Genomic DNA, 21,731 nt, shown 5'->3' with positions numbered 1-21,731 from the left:
AGCGTCGTCAAAAGTTATGTTGTCTCCATGTTTATTTTCTAGTTGTAGCCATCCACTACCATTTCTAGCACGAGCTGCTGAAAATATTACTAATGCTCTTTACTGATCTGTTACTAATGTGCCTGTATAAAGTCATTTTAGCTTGGTGTTTTCTTTAAATGCTAAATGACACGCAAAAACATGTAACTAACAAAAAACTCTGACAAGGATAAAAAAAAATTATTCTCCTTCTCAATTAAGTAAAGTGGGAAAGTTTTAATTTTTTAGCAACTAAAATTAATTTTTATTGGCCCTTTTATCATCTTGTTCTTCGTAACTTAAGGTGATCAATGATAAACCGTATTTCCAGTGGGCAGCAAAATCTTGTCTTTTCTTCTTCTATTTTTAAAGTCACTCTAATGGATCAAACAGTTCGTCGTAACGAACTGTAAGTAAGGAGCCACCCGGCTCAATGGTAACCGAAACTGTAGAAAACGGAATTTTGATACCAATAGATACAACAAAAGAATCAGATTTTAATGCTGATTTCAAATATATAAGTTTCATCAAGTTTAGTTCTACCTATCAAAAGTTACGCGCCTAAGAAAATTTGGCTGATTTTCGAAAAAAGGGGGAAAGACCCCCTAAAAGTTATAGAATCTTAATAAAAATCACACCATCATATTCAGTGTATCAGTGAACCCTACTGCGGAGGTCTCAAGCTCCTATCTACAAAAATGTGGAATTTTGCATTTTTTGCTAGAAGAAAGATCACGGATGCGTGTTTATTTGTTTATTTGTTTGTTTTTTTTTGTTTTTTTTCCCAGGGGTGATCGTATCGACCCAGTGGTCCTAGAATATCGTGGGAGGGCTCATTCGAACGGGAATTAAAAGTTCTAGTGCCCTTTTTAAGTGACCAAAAAAAATAGGTCCCACGCTCATTTTTTCCCAAAGTCATCCGATCAAAATTTTGAGTTAGCCATTTTGTTCAGCATGGTCGAAAATATGATAACTATGTCTTTTAGGATGACTTGATCCCCCGTAGTCCCCGGGGGGAGGGCTGAAAGTTATGAACTTTACCCAATGTTAACATATAGTATTGGTTATTGGGAAGTATACAGACGTTTTCAGAGGGGATTTTTTTCTGGTGGGGGGGGGAGTGGGTCAGGGGTTATGTGGAAGGATCTTACCATGAAGGAAGTTTTCATTGGAGAAGGGACATTGCTATGAAGGGGGCGCCGGATTTCCCAGCATTATTTTAAAAAAGATCAGAAATTATGTATAAAAAAAAAACAAGTTTTTTAACTGAAAGTAAGGAGCAACATCAAAACTTAAAACGACAGAAAACATTACGTATATGATTGGGTTCATCCCCTAGTCAATACCTCGCTCTTTAAGGCAAAGATTATTTAGTACTTTCATAAGAGCTATTTATTCTAATTAACGGCATTTGTGATTAAGGGGTCATTTTTAAAGAATTGGAAGAAAATTCGAACTTTAGCTTAAAGAGCAAGGTATTGACTAGGGGGCGAAACCTCTAATATACGTATTAAAAATATAAGAATATAGAGGTTCGTTACGTAAGTTAATTCGTAAGTTACGTATATTTATTACTAATAAAAACGTTCATAAATAAAATTAAACAGGTTTCGAGAAAGCCATTTAACCAAATAAAAGTAAAATTAGTATTCAATTTTTTTTTGATTATTCATGTACGGTGAGCCAAAATCAAAACCTGTATTAATTCAAAAACGTTCAAAAATTTAAAAAAAAAAGTTTTTTTAACTGAAAGTAAGGAGCGACATTAAAACTTAAAACGAACAGAAATTATTCCGTATATGAAAGGGGCTGTCCCCTCCTCAACGCCCCGCTCTTTACGCTAAAGTTTGACTTTCTCACTACTTTATTTTTTTTTTAACAATAATCATTTAAGCATTAATCAAACTTCAGTCCTCGAAATGCTTCTCGTATAATAAATAAGTACCAATTATTCTATAATATTTAACTTCTTAACTCAACTTGGAAATAATTTCAGTTGGAGTAACACCTCATCAATCTTGATCATTTTAACCTACTTCATTAAGTTTTAAGATTCAAGTTTTCATTTAAAATTTAATAACATTTTATTATGTGCTTTTCCTCTTGTTTTGTTAAAACAGAGAAACATAGCTGGCATATTATGAAGACAAAATTGAGAGAATCACAGAAATGTTTGGAGGAAAGTAAGATTAATGACGGAACTAATGAGTTGGGTTAGGCCTCGAATCAGGTACGTACTTAAAGCTTCCTCCCTTCTGAAATATCGATTTATTGTCTTATTTTCTTTTTCCTTTCAGTTTGCGTATTTTGTCCAGTTTTTCCTGTTTTTCCAACACCCCTTAGCATTTAGTAGCAGTATTAATAGTAGTAGTAGGATTAGTAGTAAATGTAGTATTAATAGGATGCAAATATTTTCTTTAGTTTAGTTCAACATCTCCCACAACAAGCCCTGTAAGTTCCAACTTCACATACCAAACCATTCCTAAGATATTGATGACACACCCTTTTGACAACCTGCATGCATATGGCGTGCTGTGATTCAGTTCAACTCCCTCCCTAATTTTCCCTAAAAAATTCATCTTCATAGGCACCAGTATTAATAGCAGCAGTAGTATTAATATATTGTCTTTTGGTCAGTTTAACATCCCCTTGATCAAGCCCTCGAATTTTCAACTTAATACAATTAGCCGTTGCTATGATTTGCCGATATTCTTTTTGATAACCCGTATGTTTTAATTTTGTTCAACTTCCCACTAACCATTTCATTAAATTTGCATCTTAATACCCTCAGCGTTAGTAGTAATATTTTTGAACTGTGTGTATTCCTGATCCATAAGGGAAGGCCAAGAAAAAACTTAAAATATCTCAAAAACTGTCTACGGATTATAAGGCTGAACGCCTTAAAAAACTTCCAAACCGGCGTGATAAAAAATATATAGGGCGCAAACAATGCATAATAGAGCCTTCCTAGGCAAATCCTGTCAAACTGCCCTTTTATTTTGGGAAGCATGGCATAAGTCTTTCGAAGTTTTTCCTTAATAGCTTGAATAATAAGAGTTCGCATATTCTTCATAGACGCAGCAAAAGGTAATCCCAGATAATTTGACGCATCCAAACATGCAATTGAGGATAATCCGACTAAAAGAGATTCACCTACTCCAGAATTTGGATGAAATACCATAAATTCTGTTTTAGAAGCCTCTAAGGAAAGACCTATGTCTGAAAGACTAGATTGGACAACATTACCGGCAGATTGAAGTGAATCAAGATCTTTAGTTAGCAAAACAATATCACCAGCATAAGATAGATGGCTAATATCAATGAACCGATCAATCAGGAAAGGGGGAATATTTCTAGTAGCTGTACGGATAGCGTTATCAAATAAAGCTGGACTAATGACCGAACCTTGTTCGATTGGAAATCAATTTAAATCAACAATAAATCATATTGAGAGCCATAATGTTCTAATAAGTACAAAACTGTTCAAAAACTGGGTTTTTTTGTCATTGGTGATTATATCAACAACTTTCTTTTTTTTTCCTTTTCTGTTTTGTCAGTAAGGGCTTCACGAATGTTCACTAAACTAAAAGTGACCACAGATGATCGAGCCTAGTGCAGAATCCTTTCACCTGCTCCAATCCATTTTGCAATAGTCGAACATTTTCATCATCTTTGACGAAATCAAGCAAACACTTTCGAGACAGTTTCTCAACACCTTCAGGGTTCATTCCTACGCCTAATCGAGGTAAAAAATTGACAAGAAATGTGAAAAATTCAACAGCATTCAATTCCTCATACGGTTGTCTAAGGAACATTTCAACTTGTTGCTGAAGTTTTCTAGTCTTGTGTGCAATGGACGGCATTAGCTCCCTGATATCTGATATAGTCACTGGGACAGAGAGTTTTTCATACCCTTTGCATTCAACTCCAAGAGTTTCAGAAAAAGAACCACAAATTTTGTGAATAGTTGCCCAAACTGCTTGAAAAAGGCACAAAACTGATACACTTGTTTTGTCTTGTGTTTTATTTTGCATTTTAAATTCATTGTAATTTTCGATCAATGAAATAGCGTCCTCTATTGTAATTTGAGCAACCTTTAGCTTGCCCTCCACTTTATTTTTAACATTTACTGATGAAGGTTTTGCGTCAGGAGGGCTTTTTTTGTCTTTGGTGATTTCTTTAACAACTTTGTTTTTCTTTCCTTTTGTGTTTTTAGCTCCTTCTGCTGTAGGATCACCCTCTACTTCATTTTCAACATTTACTAATGAAGGTTTTGTGTCACTGGGGTTTTCTTTTTCCTTGGGGATTTCCTCAGCATTTTCCTTTTTCTCTCCTTCTCCGTCTTTAGTTATTTCTGCAACATCTGCTGATAAAGGTTTCACAGCACTCGGATTGTCTCCGTTCTTGGCGATTTCTATCCCTTTATCAAGTGGAATGGAACAGTTAAATCTAGTATAATGTCTTGAACATAATTCTCTGTATTTTTTAACAGTCCACCAGACTCCTATTGCAGCACAGGAGGCTGGTACTCCAACGGTTAGAAACTTGAATACTGTATTCATTGTATAGGCTTTATGTATGATCTGAAGAAACATAAATTCTGCTATTGTATCAAGTTGTAATTTGGACTGTTGATTTTACTATTCTGCAAACTTTTGATTTTTCCTTTTAAGTTCTTTAAATTGTTTTAATTCCATATCAAAACATTTAAAAATATTTCTGCAGTTACCAGTTTTTCGGTTAGTAAGCCTTTTGAAGATAAATTCTCCAACCTCTTTTTCAAATAATTGTGGAGCAAAATTCAACATATAAGACCTTGCTACTAAGTTCAATTCAAAAAGTAGAATTATTGTTTAGCAAAATATTTATTTAGTAACTTTGAAATGAAAAATCAAATATGGCATAATACCCTAGGAAAGCTTGCCGATGATAATACTACCACTAAAGCTAAGGTTACTACTATTTTTTAATATTTCAGCTACAATCAGCTAGCGTTCGTTCTATATTGTAAATTTTTCATAAAAAATCGATGCTATTTACAATGTGCAGTGGTTTGTTTTTTACTAGGTTTCAGCTATATCGGATGGTACTAGCATATGCCCCATTTATAATGAACTGTGTCGATTTTCAGGATTTTTTTCTGGTTTAAATAAAAAAATTAAAATTATTACTCAGACATCATAGATATTTTTGCAGCTTGCAGTTAAATATTTTTTTTTATTTTCAGGAATTATTCTAGTTTCAGTTAACAAATTATTTTTTGTTAAAACCCCCCAAAAATTACTGCATTTTACATAATTATGGATAATTATATTTTAAAAAAAACGTATTGACAAAGGCCATTTATGATGAACTATATCGATTCTTTGTGTGACTATCAATAAAACCATGATACTGATACAATATTTCAATTTACAGTATCGATCCTTTATGTAACACTGCCAGTAAAGCTATGGCTTCTACTATTAATTAATATTTCAGTCACTATGACCTAGTGTTCATTCGTTATTATAATAAATCATATTGTTAATTTTACAACTTTAATTAATGACGTCATATTGCAAGTGGCTAGCACGATCGGCCGTTAATCGAAAGGTTGATTGTTCAAGGCCAGCCGGGGTCGATTTTTTTTAGTTTGTAAGCTATCCATAAAACCATGATACCGATGATACTTACAAAATTCCTATTTACAGTATCGATCCTTTATGTAAATAGTTGGCTCTCACCCAGTTGACCCGATTTTGATTCCCGTCATGGTAAATCTTTGCACTTATGATGATTTCTTAAGGAATATTATTAAATTAAGTTTTTGTTATACTATCATTTCTAAAGATAAGTATGTCATGATATTCTACTCTTTACGATATTCCAGTGCCCAGCTATCTGTGGAAAAGAAAAAAGAAAAAAAAAGAAAAAGATGCCGTTTATGCAAAATGTCGTCAAATAAAGATTCCGTTTATCAGGCAGCTAACTCAGTCCGGTATATGCAACGGTAAAGCTGCATAATTGTCCTTTACTAGGATTCAGCTTTATCCGATGATCGAGCCTCTATGTATTACAACCTACGATTATGACGCCATTGATCATTATTGTACATTAAAAATGTACAATAATGAAAAATTTTGTAAAAAAACTGATTCTTTTTTAAAGACATATTTGTTTTTCAATTACATATGGCACTAAATCTGTCAATTTCCTTTAAAATGAGCCATTGAACAATTCATACGATGTTCCAGTGCCAAGCTATCTGTGGAAAAGAAAAAAAAAGATACCGTTTAGGCAGAATGCGGTAGTAGCTGCCACTTTTCTTGATTTTCAAGCCAATATATTTTCATTCCGTTTCAAGCCAAGGGCCAGAAGGTTTCCTCATATACGCCAAAGACCTCTTTTTCTTTTCCCTGTTGCATTTTCCCTTTTCCCTGTCGATACATAAAGACGATGTTCGTCTTTTAATATAGTTCTATATACAGTAATTTCCTTTAAAATGAGCCTTTGTATCGACAAGGCAATGAGGTTACGCCAAAGGCCTGAGGTTTTTGATTCCGCCTTGGCGCAACATGTGTACGAGAATCCACACCATTTCATTTTGTTTGACGAGGCCTCTATCGTTGCCCCCGTTAAAGGTCTCACGCAAGTTTTCAGGGAGGCAGTTGAAATAAAAAAGCACATTCACCAAAAGGTAGCTCTCAATCGAGACACCGGAGAAATTTTTCTAAGTCCCATTTATGACAAAATTATTAATTCTGATCGTTTTTACAAACATCCACAAAGTTATATTGTGCAATCGAATAGAGTCTCCGATAACAATCAAACTGGAAAGCGATCAGCCTTTAAAACTGCTTTACGCAAAATGAAATTCTGAAATGCCATTTAGACTTGTTTTTTTATTCAGTTACCCTTTCACCGTTACTAGGAAAGGGTCGTCCAATTTTAGTTTGGTGTTTTTATTTTAAGGTTTGTTTTTTATATTTTTATCAGTTTTATTCTGCACTGAGGACGGTCAAGCGGAGGTCTTGACCGACATATTTGCATAGTTTTTCAATTTTTTCACTGGCTGGTAATTGTCCTCGTTTTCTTCCTTTCTTCCCGATTTTATGTTTATCATGATTAGCCAGTGTGGTCTCAGAAATTATTTATTGTTTCAAGTTATCTTGTCATTATATTATTTTAGCTAATATGAGCTAGAGGCCGGTCTTTATTATAATTTCAGTTCGTACCTTAATGTAAAACGAAAAAAACAAACCTGCTGATGATGCGGAATATCGTGATTTCAGCTACTTTGCTTGATTTTCAAACCAATATATTTTCCTTGTTTCTCGAGCCAAGAGACAGTAAGTTTCTTATATAGGGGTATTGGACAATGCGATTCTAATAGCTTTGTTTTTTTGTTTAGTTTTAGGAGTTATGGGCTACTGTGTTTCTTAGTATAGGACGTGATCGTCTCTTACTAGGGTGGAAGCTTCCGCTGTAACCTGGATATAATTACAAACAGTCTTTGGAATTAATAGAGACGATCCTCAAAGAATTAGGCAGCTAATAATTCGATAATTTGTTCTTTAACATAAACTTCTTTATTCAGATATTTTAATATATCCTACATGATCTATTGGTTGGGATAGCTAGCTCTCACCCAATTGACTCGAGTTCGATTCCCGGTATGGGAAATTTTTTACTTATTATGATTTCTTAACCAATATAAATAAAATAATCATGTATGTAAGTTCCTCTTATTACTTCAATTACTATGGACTACAGTTCCTTCCTTAATATAACGCCGCTGCAATCCGGATCCTTTAATTTAACTCTCACAAGGTTGCTTGTTACTGCTGCAGCCCAGAATGCATTCACTTATTACGTCATATATGGTTATAAATTTAAAAAAGGCATAGGGTACAGTTTCTTTGGGCTTTAGTTCGCTCTTTCGTTTGATGTAGTTCAATTACTATAGGCTATCGTTCATTCTTTGCTATAACATTGCCTGAGACATTTTTCAGGCTTTTTGCTTTAGCTGTCCGGATCTATATAAAACCAAATACAACTTCGTATAACGTCATATATACCATAGACGTCTTTTCTTTTCCCTGTTGAATCAGTTACTATGAGGTACATTGGTCCTTACTGTAAACATTTTAAAACCCATAAAAAAAATCCAATTCTTTTGATGTATCTATTGGTATCAAAATTCCGTTTTTTAGAGTTTCGGTTACTATTGAGACGAGTCGCATTATTCTATATTTCCTTACCACAAACTGTTTGATTGCTTAAAAATCAAATATCTTTTAAAAGACTGCAGTGCAGTGATGCCAAACGTGGTACAATTGTACCATTTTGGTACATTTCACATCTACTGGTACAATTTAGTACAATCCCACAAAATATGGTACATTTTACAAAATTATGGTAAAATATTGTACAATTCAGTATTTTTGTACCTATGTTTGTATTCTTTCATTTACAAATATTTTATTTCACCCTGATCTGTTCAGCATAGTCAAGATAAAAGACGGACAAGAACTCGCCTATTTTGTTTTTTTAGTAAACAGACACACTTCCGGTGTCCAAAGGTCGACAAAAACATCTTTCTGTGAATCAAGTCCCACCGATTGAAAACGAAAGACTAAAAATGAAGCTATAATGACACTTGTATTCGTGATGGCTGGCAATCTAGTGGAATAAAAACAAGAGCCAACCACCCAAGGTGAATCTCCTCAGTTTGAAAATTTTTATTAAGGAAAAAGGAGCCTGCTGAGAGAAATTAAAAGTAAGTAAAAATTTGTGCTATTTCAGGCAAACTGCAGACTCATGTAAATATTGTATCTGTATCAATGATTAATTTTAAAAAAAAAAGTTTTTTCAACTGAAAGTAAGGAGCAGCATTAAAGCTTGAAACGAACAGAAATTATCATAGACAGCGCAATCGCGTTGCCTAAGTAAAGAACGATGTTGGCACAAAGTATGATTTTTTTTTCCTCTAGACCAGGGCAATTCGTATCAAAGGAGCTGTCGTAGAAACTTGAAAAAGGGCTCATTCGATTGGAAATTGGAATGGCTAATGCCCTTTTCAATAGTGGAAAGTGATTGAAGGGCAACTAATCCCCATGCCACGCCCGCTCTCCCATTTTCCCATTATGTTTAAAAACTAAATTTTGCCTTAGGATTAAATCAAAATGAACTGCGTTAATGCTAATTCACAATCCGGCATCTCAGCAGTATCCCAAGAACGACAGAGGGTATTATGTTCAAACTTTCGGGACTACTTCTGCTCTTAAAATTTAACAAAATCAAAATAGCGTAAGTGTATCTAAGCTATCAAAGAAAGTAAACAGATTTTTTTTTGCGAATGGCATCAAGTTTTCTATTTCAGGTCACCTACAGGAGGTATGAAACGAAATTAAGCACTACTATTTGTGTCCAGATTTTTAAAAGGGTGTATGTTGTTAAAAATTGCTGAAAATTTTTCTCTGGCATAAAAATAGCAGGCCAAACTATAAAGTCTTAAAAAAAACAACAAGGTTTAAACTATTGTTTTCTTTTTCCCTGAAAAGACTATGTTCCCTAAGAAGACTATGAAACTAAATTAAACAGTACTATATGTGTTCATATTTTTAAAAGGGTGTATGTTGTTAAAAATTGCTGAAAATTTTTCTCCAGCATACAAATAGCAGGCCTTACTGTAAAGTCTTAAAAAGACGAAAAGATTTAAAGTATTATTTTCTTTTTCCCTGAAAAGACTATGTCAATATAAAACGAACAGAAATTAATTAAAAATACTTTTTCCACAAAATAAGTTTTTCAAATTCAAGTAAAGAATTCCATTAAACAAAAAATGAGCAAAAATGGTTATTGTAATTTCTGTTCGTTTTGGGTTCATTTATTTATCGATGCTGATTTTCACGATTGGTTTCACGATTGGTAGATTATTTGCCCCGGGTAACATTAAGGAACAAACTCTAACCCATAGCTGAAGTGTTAAAAGGAATCATTATATAGATGATGATTATATTAAGGAACGAACTACAGTCAAAGTAATTAAATTATTTAAATAAATTTGAAAATTTGCTTCGAGCCGGATTCGAACCAACAACCTTTGGATCTATCATCCAGAGCTCTGCCAATTGAGCTATTGAAGACTTATAAGTATAATTAACTTTTTTGTTTTGAGTCAGATCAAAACAAAAAGCACACCATTAGAACCTCTTTTTCCAAAACCCCATATATAGGAAACGTTCTGTCCCTTGGCTTGAACAGCAAGGGAAATATATTGGCATAAAAATCAAGAAAAGTGGCAGCTACTACAGCATTCTGCCTAAACGGCATCTTTATTTGTATATATATATATATATATATATATATATATATATATATATATATATATATATATATATATATATATATATATATATATATATATATATATATATATATATATATATATATAAATATATATATATATATATATATATATATATATATATATATATTATATATATATATATATATATATATATATATATATATATATATATATATATATATATATATATATATATATATATATATATAAATATATTGACATAAATATATTGGCATAAAAATCAAGAAAAGTGGCAGCTACTACAGCATTCTGCCTAAACGGCATCTTTATTTGTATATATATATATATATATATATATATATATATATATATATATATATATATATATATATATATATATATATATATATATATATATATATATATATATATATATATATATATATATATATATATATATATATATATATATATATATATATATATATATATATATATATATATATATATATATATATATATATATATATATATATATATATATATATATATATATATATATATATATATATATATATATATATATATATATATATATATATATATATATATATATATATATATATATATATATATATATATATATATATATATATATATATATATATATATATATATATATATATATATATATATATATATAAATATATTGACATAAATATATTGGCATAAAAATCAAGAAAAGTGGCAGCTACTACAGCATTCTGCCTAAACGGCATCTTTATTTGTATATATATATATATATATATATATATATATATATATATATATATATATATATGTCTCTGATGATTTCGACCCCCCCCTACTCACCTCACAGCCTTTAGAGCAAGGGCGGTAAGCTATGCAATTTGCCCGTTGTTTACATATAGTATTCGTTAGAGGGAAACTGGGCATGTTTAACCTTTGGCGTTTAAAAAAACTAAGTGCATTTAAGTGTAGCTTCCAGAGAATGTTATGTGTTGAAGAATGTTATGTGTTGAACTAAGTCAAAACATGTTATGTGCATACAGGTTGTAAAAAGAGGAAACTCAGGAATAACTGAGTGCATTAAGTTGGAAATTTAAGAGAATGATCGATTGACCAAGGGCATGTTAAGGGGAATTAAGACTGCTATGATTACTACTACTACTGAGGTTTAGGATATAAGATGAGTAACGCTGACTCCCCGCTGACCGCTGGCTTTTGGGCTCTCTCTTACTCCCTTGCAGCCTATTCAGAAGGACAACTATAAAGATTTGGCCTTTGTCCACACTGAGAATCAGTCCAAGGCCAAGCCACATATCCTGCTGATCCTGTGCATACAGAGAACCTTTCGTTCATAAAGAGGAGCATTTGGAGCCTCGTCATGATTAATGCCAACAATTGTACATATCCGAGAGGCATGCGCACAGATTGAATATCAGGTAGGAATGCACACAGGATCTTTTATTCAGTAAGGAGGATAAAGATTACTTCGAAAAACTGGACAAAATAGGCAAACTGAAAGGAAAAAGAAAATAAGACAATAAATCGATATTTCAGAAGGGAGGAACCTCTAAGTACGTACCTGATTCGAGGCCTAACCCTACTCATTAGTTCCGTCATTAATCTTACTTTCCTTCAAAAATTTCTGTGATTCTCTCAATTTTGTCTTCATAATATGCCAGCTATGTTTCTTTGTTTTAACAAAACAAGAGGAAAAGCACATAATAAAATGTTATTAAATTTTAAATGACAACTTAAATCTAGTTACCAAATCACAATGTTAATGGGAAACTATCAAGTCAAATATCATAAGCTCTTTTAGGTATGAAAGAATTCCTTTTTAATAGGATCGAACAAATTAAAAAGTAAATCCACTGAAAGAAAGTTTAATTTTTACCGAAAGATTTGTTTGAGCACGGGAAGCCTGGTGCAGTAAAATTCAATTTTCCAGGATCAAATTTGAACTTGGCAAATGAAACTCTTTACTTATTTAATTGACACATTTTAAGCGAAGGATTTTTAATGTCTATTGGCTTGGCATAAGGCTTTTCTTTCCTTTTAGAGCCAAAAATGAAGCAACTCACTAATTTTGTTCCTTCTATTTTCAGTAATGTTACTGATTTGGCTGCCATAGATATGCTGTGTTTTGTGGATCAAGATTTTTAATTTTCTACTCATCTGCATTTACCTTTTCATTTCAACTCATCAAATTAAACAAAACAGCCGTTCAAAACCAATAATTTGCCCCTGTTTTACATTTATATTTATAATATGAAGTTACTGATTTCAACATGAGTGCTTGTTGGCGAGGACAGAGAGGTATTTCAGGCTCCTAGAACATTGCCAGGTCTTTAAGGGATACCAAAAAGCAATATTGCACAACATCCAAAAATAATTTGATGGCGCATAAACTTCTTTTAAAACTTCAGCCCTCCTCACCCCAGGGTTGTTTGACAAGCTCGTTTTCCTTGGCCCAATTTCTGTGGGCATCTTTGGGTGCTACTGAAATGACCGGATTATTCGAATAATCCGGAATGAAGGGGAGACATGATTTTAATCACATTAATTTAGCAGGAATTCGGAATCGCAGACTTTTCTGTTTAGTTCTACCCAAAAATTCACAGAAGGACAGCAAAAACATCGGATCCGAATTGTTACTAGATCCTCTTGACAAACACCATTTACGATAAATTCTTTCGAACCTTTATGTAATCCTTTATGTGGTATCCGTTAAAAATTACATAGTCCCAACTTATAGTGAAGTATGTCGATCCAATATATATGTATGTCTTATATTTCCTATCGAAATATAAGCGCGTATAAATATTGCATTCACTTGTTACTTCATATATGGTTACTACCTACAATTATGACGTCATTCATCAAGATTGTCCATAAAAAAATGCACTTTATAGAGAAAAAATTGGTTTGATGTAAAAAAAAAATTAATTACAAATGGCATTAAATCTAGTAATGTCATTTAAAATGAGCAGCTCTCTACGATATTCCAGTGCCAAGCTATCTGTCAAAAAAGAAAAAAGAGGAAAATATAAAAAAATGCCGTTTGGGCAGAATGCTGTAGTAACTGCCACTTTTCTTTATTTTCAAGCCAATATATTTCCCTTGCTGTTCAAGCTAAATAACAGGAAGTTTCCTATATAGGGCTTTTGAACAAGGCAGTTCTAATGGTGTACTTTTTGTTTTGATTTGACTCTATTCTTAGGAGTTATGGGTTATCATATTTCTTAATATTGGACGTGATCGTTTCTTACTAGGTTGCTAGCTACCACTGCAACCCGGATTATTAAAAATGATGATTGTCTATTTTGACACGGGATTACAGCAATTCAAAAACCTTAAGGAAGATAACAGTTTAAAATTAGTACATATCGCTGTTAGAGATAAGACCAGCACCAATAAAAAAACATCTTTGAACAGACAGCGGTATGAAAAGACGTTAGATTGCGTAAAGAGCAAAAAAACTCAAAGGAATTTAAAATAAAAAGAAAATTAAATTACAAATGGCACTAGATCTAGTAATTAACTTTAAAATGAGCCATTGAACAACTCTCTAAAATGTTACAGTGCCAGGCTATCTGTGGAAAAGAAAAAAAATGCCGTTAGGCAGAATGCTGTAGCTGCCACTTTTCTTGATGTTCAAGCAAATCTACTTTCCTTGCTGTTAAAGCCAAATGACAGAAAGTTTCCTATATAGGGGTTTTGGACAAGGCGGTTCTAAAGATGTACTTCCTGTTTTGATTTGACTATTTTTAGGAGTTATGGGTTATTATTTTTTTAACATTGGACGTGATCGTCTCTTACTAGGTTGCTAGCTACCGCTGCAACCCGGATTCCTTATGTAAAAAAATGGTTCTATTTTAAAACTATATTGTTTTTAATTACACAATGCACTATATTGCAAGATTACTAGGTTGCTAGCTATCACTGGATCCCTGATTTCTGGCCTAAGGGAAAAGATTTGGAAACACTTTTAGACCACCTTTAATTTTTTTAAAAACTTTTAGATCACCTTTAATATCTTGATTACAAATTGCTGAGTACCAAGATCATTTATTTGCTTACAATCGTCTATATCCACGAGTAATCAAAAACCCAGTTGACAGATTCCAATAGAAATGTTGAACTAATTAAATCTTGAAAGGATAGGATATTTAAGCACGAGAGTTCATGTAGCAAATAAGGTCAACAACACGACAAGAATAACCGTATTCGTTATCATACCATGAAACTAGCTTCACAAAGTTGGGGCTAAGTTGAATACCAGCTTTTGCATCGAAGATTGATGAACGATTATCTCCAATGAAGTCAGATGAGACTACGTCCTCTTCAGTGTAACCCAAAATACCTTTCATTGGGCCTTCTGCTGCTTCCTTAATTGCTTGTTTAATTTCTTCGTAGCTAGCTGTTTTAGCCAGTCGACAAGTAAGATCTACAACAGAGACATTATGAACGGGTACACGGAAAGCTATTCCGGTGAGCTTACCAATAAGTTTAGGAAGTTCTTTCCCTCCAACCTTAGCAGTACCAGTTGCTGCTGTACTGATATTTTGAGTAGCTCATCTTCCATCAGTCAATTGTTTTCGAGACGGTCCATCAACGATTCTCTGGGTTGTAGGCATGGCATGAATTGTTGGCATAAGACCTTCAGTAATACCAAATTTATCGTTAATAACTTTAGCAACAGGAGCTAGACAATTAGTGGTGCAAGATGCATTTGAAACAATATTCATTGAAGGATCGTACTCTTCATGATTGACACCAATTACAAACATTGGGGCATCAGCAGAAGGTGCAGAAATAATGACATGTTTTGCACCTCCTTTAAGATGATCAGAAGCCTTGTCAATGGTAGTAAAAAAACCAGACGACTCAACGACGTAATCAGCACACACAGAACCCCATGGAGTGTTTCTTGGCTCACGTTCTTGAAATACGCTGATAGCATGACCGTTTATAACAAGTTTACCATCAATAGCAGCTACTTCTCCTTGAAATTTTCCATGAGTGGAGTCATGTTTTAACAAATATGCCATATAAGTGGCATTTATAAATGGGTCATTGATAGCCACTATTTGGCAGAAGTGGCTGTTTTTTCCAAAGCAGCTCGTAACACAAGACGACCAATTCGTCCAAATCCATTTATACCTACATAAGCCATATTAAGATATTTACCTTCAAACTTGCTAGCTTAATCACGTATCGAGTTCATTTTGTCTAACAAAATAACAAACTAATTTTAAAAATTTCAGGAATTTCTCTAGTTTGAATTAAAAAATTAAATTTATTGATCAGGTATCTTAAATAATTTTGAAGTTTACATAAAAACTTTATCGACTCTGAACTGAGCTTAAAATTTTTTCAACTTGTTTTAATTTCTTAAAAAGACATTGCTCATACTTATAAGAAAAGAAATTCAGTAATAATGTTTTTCTAACAACGACTTCTACCAAGCTTCAAAAATCTGTTTTATTTTTTAGGGTTTTTGAATAATTGTAGTCCTTTGTCAAAATATATACAAATATTTTTACAATTACTGTTTTTTTGTTCTTCAAGCAATTTAATATGAACTTCTCCATACATGAAAGTCTTCAATTTTTCCACACGAAAAATATGGATCCAGTTTCGAGAAAAAAAGTATATATATATATATATATATATGTATGTATATATATATATATATATATATATATATATATATATATATATATATATATATATATATATATATATATATATATATATATATATATATATATATATATATATATATATATAAGTATTTTTTCTCGAAACTGGATCCATATTTTTCGTGTGGTAAAAATTGAAGACTTTCTATGGTATGGAAGTTCATATTAAAAGTGCTTAAAAAACGAAAAACAGCAATTGTAAAAATATTTGTATATATTTTGACAAAGGACTACAATTATTCAAAAACCCTAAAAAATAAAACAGATTTTTGAAGCTTGGTAGAAATCATTGTTAGAAAAACATTATTACCGAATTTCTTTTCTTATAAGGATGAGCAATCTCTTTTTAAGAAATTAAAACAAGTTGAAAAATTTTTTAAGCTCAGTTCAGAGTCGATAAAGTTTTTATTTAAATTGCAAAATTATTTAAGATACCTGATAAATAAATTTAACGTTTTAATTCAAACTAGACAAATACTTGAAAATTTTAAACTTACTTTGTTTTTTCTTTAGACAAAATGAACTCGATACGTGATTAAGCTAGCAAGTTTGAAGGTAAATATCTTAATATGGCTTATGTAGGTATAAATGGATTTGGACGAATTGGTCGTCTTGTGTTACGAGCTGCTTTGGAAAAAAACAGCCACTTCTGCCAAATAGTGGCTATCAATGACCCATTTATAAATGCCACTTATATGGCATATTTGTTAAAACATGACTCCACTCATGGAAAATTTCAAGGAGAAGTAGCTGCTATTGATGGTAAACTTGTTATAAACGGTCATGCTATCAGCGTATTTCAAGAACGTGAGCCAAGAAACACTCCTTGGGGTTCTGTGTGTGCTGATTACGTCGTTGAGTCGTCTGGTTTTTTTACTACCATTGACAAGGCTTCTGATCATCTTAAAGGAGGTGCAAAACATGTCATTATTTCTGCACCTTCTGCTGATGCCCCAATGTTTGTAATTGGTGTCAATCATGAAGAGTACGATCCTTCAATGAATATTGTTTCAAATGCATCTTGCACCACTAATTGTCTAGCTCCTGTTGCTAAAGTTATTAACGATAAATTTGGTATTACTGAAGGTCTTATGCCCACAATTCATGCCATGCCTACAACCCAGAGAATCGTTGATGGGCCGTCTGGAAAACAATGGACAGATGGAAGATGAGCTACTCAAAATATCATTACAGCAGCAACTGGTACTGCTAAGGTTGTAGGGACAGAAAGTCCTAAACTTATTGGTAAGCTTACCGGAATAGCTTTCCGTGTACCCGTTCATAATGTCTCTGTTGTAGATCTTACTTGTCGACTGGCTAAAACAGCTAGCTACGAAGAAATTAAACAAGCAATTAAGGAAGCAGCAGAAGGCCCAATGAAAGGTATTTTGGGTTACACTGAAGAGGACGTAGTCTCATCTGACTTCATTGGAGATAATCGTTCATCAATCTTCGATGCAAAAGCTGGTATTCAACTTAGCCCCAACTTTGTGAAGCTAGTTTCATGGTATGATAACGAATACGGTTATTCTTGTCGTGTTGTTGACCTTATTTGCTACATGAACTCTCGTGCTTAAATATCCTATCCTTTCAAGATTTAATTAGTTCAACATTTCTATTGGAATCTGTCAACTGGGTTTTTGATTACTCGTGGATATAGACGATTGTAAGCAAATAAAAGATCTTGGTACTCAGCAATTTGTAATCAAGATATTAAAGGTGGTCTAAAAGTGTTTCCAAATCTTTTCCCTTAGGCCAGAAATCAGGGATCCAGTGATAGCTAGCAACCTAGTAATCTTGCAATATAGTGCATTGTGTAATTAAAAACAATATAGTTTTAAAATAGAACCATTTTTTTTACATAAGGAATCCGGGTTGCAGCGGTAGCTAGCAACCTAGTAAGAGACGATCACGTCCAATGTTAAAAAAATAATAACCCATAACTCCTAAAAATAGTCAAATCAAACAGGAAGTACATCTTTAGAACCGCCTTGTCCAAAACCCCTATATAGGAAACTTTCTGTCATTTGGCTTTAACAGCAAGGAAAGTAGATTGGCTTGAACATCAAGAAAAGTGGCAGCTACAGCATTCTGCCTAACGGCATTTTTTTCTTTTCCACAGATAGCCTGGCACTGTAACATTTTAGAGAGTTGTTCAATGGCTCATTTTAAAGTTAATTACTAGATCTAGTGCCATTTGTAATTTAATTTTCTTTTTATTTTAAATTCCTTTGAGTTTTTTTGCTCTTTACGCAATCTAACGTCTTTTCATACCGCTGTCTGTTCAAAGATGTTTTTTTATTGGTGCTGGTCTTATCTCTAACAGCGATATGTACTAATTTTAAACTGTTATCTTCCTTAAGGTTTTTGAATTGCTGTAATCCCGTGTCAAAATAGACAATCATCATTTTTAATAATCCGGGTTGCAGTGGTAGCTAGCAACCTAGTAAGAAACGATCACGTCCAATATTAAGAAATATGATAACCCATAACTCCTAAGAATAGAGTCAAATCAAAGCAAAAAGTACACCATTAGAACCGCCTTCTTCAAAAGCCCTATATAGGAAACTTCCTGTTATTTAGCTTGAACAGCAAGGGAAATATATTGGCTTGAAAATAAAGAAAAGTGGCAGCTACTACAGCATTCTGCCCAAACGGCATTTTTTTATATTTTCCTCTTTTTTTCTTTTTTGACAGATAGCTTGGCACTGGAATATCGTAGAGAGCTGCTCATTTTAAATGACATTACTAGATTTAATGCCATTTGTAATTAATTTTTTTTTTACATCAAACCAATTTTTTCTCTATAAAGTGCATTTTTTTATGGACAATCTTGATGAATGACGTCATAATTGTAGGTAGTAACCATATATGAAGTAACAAGTGAATGCAATATTTATACGCGCTTATATTTCGATAGGAAATATAAGACATACATATATATTGGATCGACATACTTCACTATAAGTTGGGACTATGTAATTTTTAACGGATACCACATAAAGGATTACATAAAGGTTCGAAAGAATTTATCGTAAATGGTGTTTGTCAAGAGGATCTAGTAACAATTCGGATCCGATGTTTTTGCTGTCCTTCTGTGAATTTTTGGGTAGAACTAAACAGAAAAGTCTGCGATTCCGAATTCCTGCTAAATTAATGTGATTAAAATCATGTCTCCCCTTCATTCCGGATTATTCGAATAATCCGGTCATTTCAGTAGCACCCAAAGATGCCCACAGAAATTGGGCCAAGGAAAACGAGCTTGTCAAACAACCCTGGGGTGAGGAGGGCTGAAGTTTTAAAAGAAGTTTATGCGCCATCAAATTATTTTTGGATGTTGTGCAATATTGCTTTTTGGTATCCCTTAAAGACCTGGCAATGTTCTAGGAGCCTGAAATACCTCTCTGTCCTCGCCAACAAGCACTCATGTTGAAATCAGTAACTTCATATTATAAATATAAATGTAAAACAGGGGCAAATTATTGGTTTTGAACGGCTGTTTTGTTTAATTTGATGAGTTGAAATGAAAAGGTAAATGCAGATGAGTAGAAAATAAAAAATCTTGATCCACAAAACACAGCATATCTATGGCAGCCAAATCAGTAACATTACTGAAAATAGAAGGAACAAAATTAGTGAGTTGCTTCATTTTTGGCTCTAAAAGGAAAGAAAAGCCTTATGCCAAGCCAATAGACATTAAAAATCCTTCGCTTAAAATGTGTCAATTAAATAAGTAAAGAGTTTCATTTGCCAAGTTCAAATTTGATCCTGGAAAATTGAATTTTACTGCACCAGGCTTCCCGTGCTCAAACAAATCTTTCGGTAAAAATTAAACTTTCTTTCAGTGGATTTACTTTTTAATTTGTTCGATCCTATTAAAAAGGAATTCTTTCATACCTAAAAGAGCTTATGATATTTGACTTGATAGTTTCCCATTAACATTGTGATTTGGTAACTAGATTTAAGTTGTCATTTAAAATTTAATAACATTTTATTATGTGCTTTTCCTCTTGTTTTGTTAAAACAAAGAAACATAGCTGGCATATTATGAAGACAAAATTGAGAGAATCACAGAAATTTTTGAAGGAAAGTAAGATTAATGACGGAACTAATGAGTAGGGTTAGGCCTCGAATCAGGTACGTACTTAGAGGTTCCTCCTTCTGAAATATCGATTTATTGTCTTATTTTCTTTTTCCTTTCAGTTTGCCTATTTTGTCCAGTTTTTCGAAGTAATCTTTATCCTCCTTACTGAATAAAAGATCCTGTGTGCATTCCTACCTGATATTCAATCTGTGCGCATGCCTCTCGGATATGTACAATTGTTGGCATTAATCGTGACGAGGCTCCAAATGCTCCTCTTTATGAACGAAAGGTTCTCTGTATGCACAGGATCAGCAGGATATGTGGCTTGGCCTTGGACTGATTCTCAGTGTGGACAAAGGCCAAATCTTTATAGTTGTCCTTCTGAATAGGCTGCAAGGGAGTAAGAGAGAGCCCAAAAGCCAGCGGTCAGCGGGGGTCAGCGTTACTCATCTTATATCCTAAACCTCAGTAGTAGTAGTAATCATAGCAGTCTTAATTCCCCTTAACATGCCCTTGGTCAATCGATCATTCTCTTAAATTTCCAACTTAATGCACTCAGTTATTCCTGAGTTTCCCTCTTTTTACAACCTGTATGCACATAACATGTTTTGACTTAGTTCAACACATAACATTCTTCAACACATAACATTCTCTGGAAGCTACACTTAAATGCACTTAGTTTTTTTAAACGCCAAAGGTTAAACATGCCCAGTTTCCCTCTAACGAATACTATATGTAAACAACGGGCAAATTGCATAGCTTACCGCCCTTGCTCTAAAGGCTGTGAGGTGAGTAGGGGGGGGGGGGGTCGAAATCATCAGAGACCTAGTTATAGGACCTCTCAAGTATGCTGAATAAAATGACTATCTCAAAATTTTGATTGGATATATTTGGAAAATTAATGGACTTGGTAGGAGGGCTGTTTGCCCTCTAATCCCTTTCGACTCTTAAAACGGGCACCTAGAGTTTTTAATTTCCAGTCAAATGACCTCCTTTAAAAGTTTCTATTATAGCGCTGCACTGGATGTGATACTGCTCCTGTGCCTTTTTGAAAACCTGCACGCATAAAGTATTTTGTTTAATTGAGACTCGTCCAAAAGGTTCCCTGAAAGTTTCACCTTAATATCCTTAGCCTCTTTCGCTAGAGAAATCACAGTAGTAGTAATAGTAGCATACACATAGGCGCTTTTGGCTAGTTCATAATCTGCCACAACATGCCCTGAAATTTCTAACTCAATAATGTAAGCCATTCCTAAAATATTGCTGCTACACCCTTCTCACAATCTACATGCTCATAGTTCATTTTGATTTAGTTCAGAATCCACCTAAACATTCTTTGAAAGCTTGACCTTAAAATCCTTACCTTCAGTAATTGCAATACTTGTAGTAGCATTATGGACATAGTGCCTTTGGTTCTTTTCAACACCCCCTTGAAACACACTGAAAGTTTCAACTTAATGCCGTTCCTGAGGCATGGCTTATCCGTCCTCTTGACAACCTTTACGCGCATAGTGTGTTTTGATTTAGTTCAACAGTGTTTCAGCATTCGCCCAAATTTTCGCCCTAACACTCCTTAGCT

The 21,731-nt window shown here is 33.3% G+C and overlaps 1 protein-coding gene and 1 pseudogene across 1 annotated transcript; one reads left to right on the top strand and one right to left on the bottom strand.

Annotated features, from left to right (window-relative positions):
* Positions 1 to 14,532: 14,532 nt before the first annotated feature.
* On the bottom strand, positions 14,533 to 15,539 carry LOC148955381 (glyceraldehyde-3-phosphate dehydrogenase-like; annotated as a pseudogene).
* Positions 15,540 to 16,637: 1,098 nt separating this feature from the next.
* On the top strand, positions 16,638 to 17,645 carry LOC148955380 (glyceraldehyde-3-phosphate dehydrogenase-like). The gene is given in 1 exon segment (XM_089101875.1): positions 16,638 to 17,645. A coding segment is annotated over 1 exon segment (1,008 nt).
* The last annotated feature ends 4,086 nt before the right edge of the window (positions 17,646 to 21,731 follow it).

This window comes from Artemia sp. Qi Xiang Cuo, chromosome 2 (assembly GCF_049724085.1).
Source record: "Artemia sp. Qi Xiang Cuo chromosome 2, ASM4972408v1, whole genome shotgun sequence".
Lineage (NCBI taxonomy): Eukaryota > Metazoa > Arthropoda > Branchiopoda > Anostraca > Artemiidae > Artemia > Artemia sp. Qi Xiang Cuo.
The sequence above is the reverse complement of the archived record's forward strand: the minus strand, read 5'-3'. Positions and strand labels throughout refer to the sequence as shown.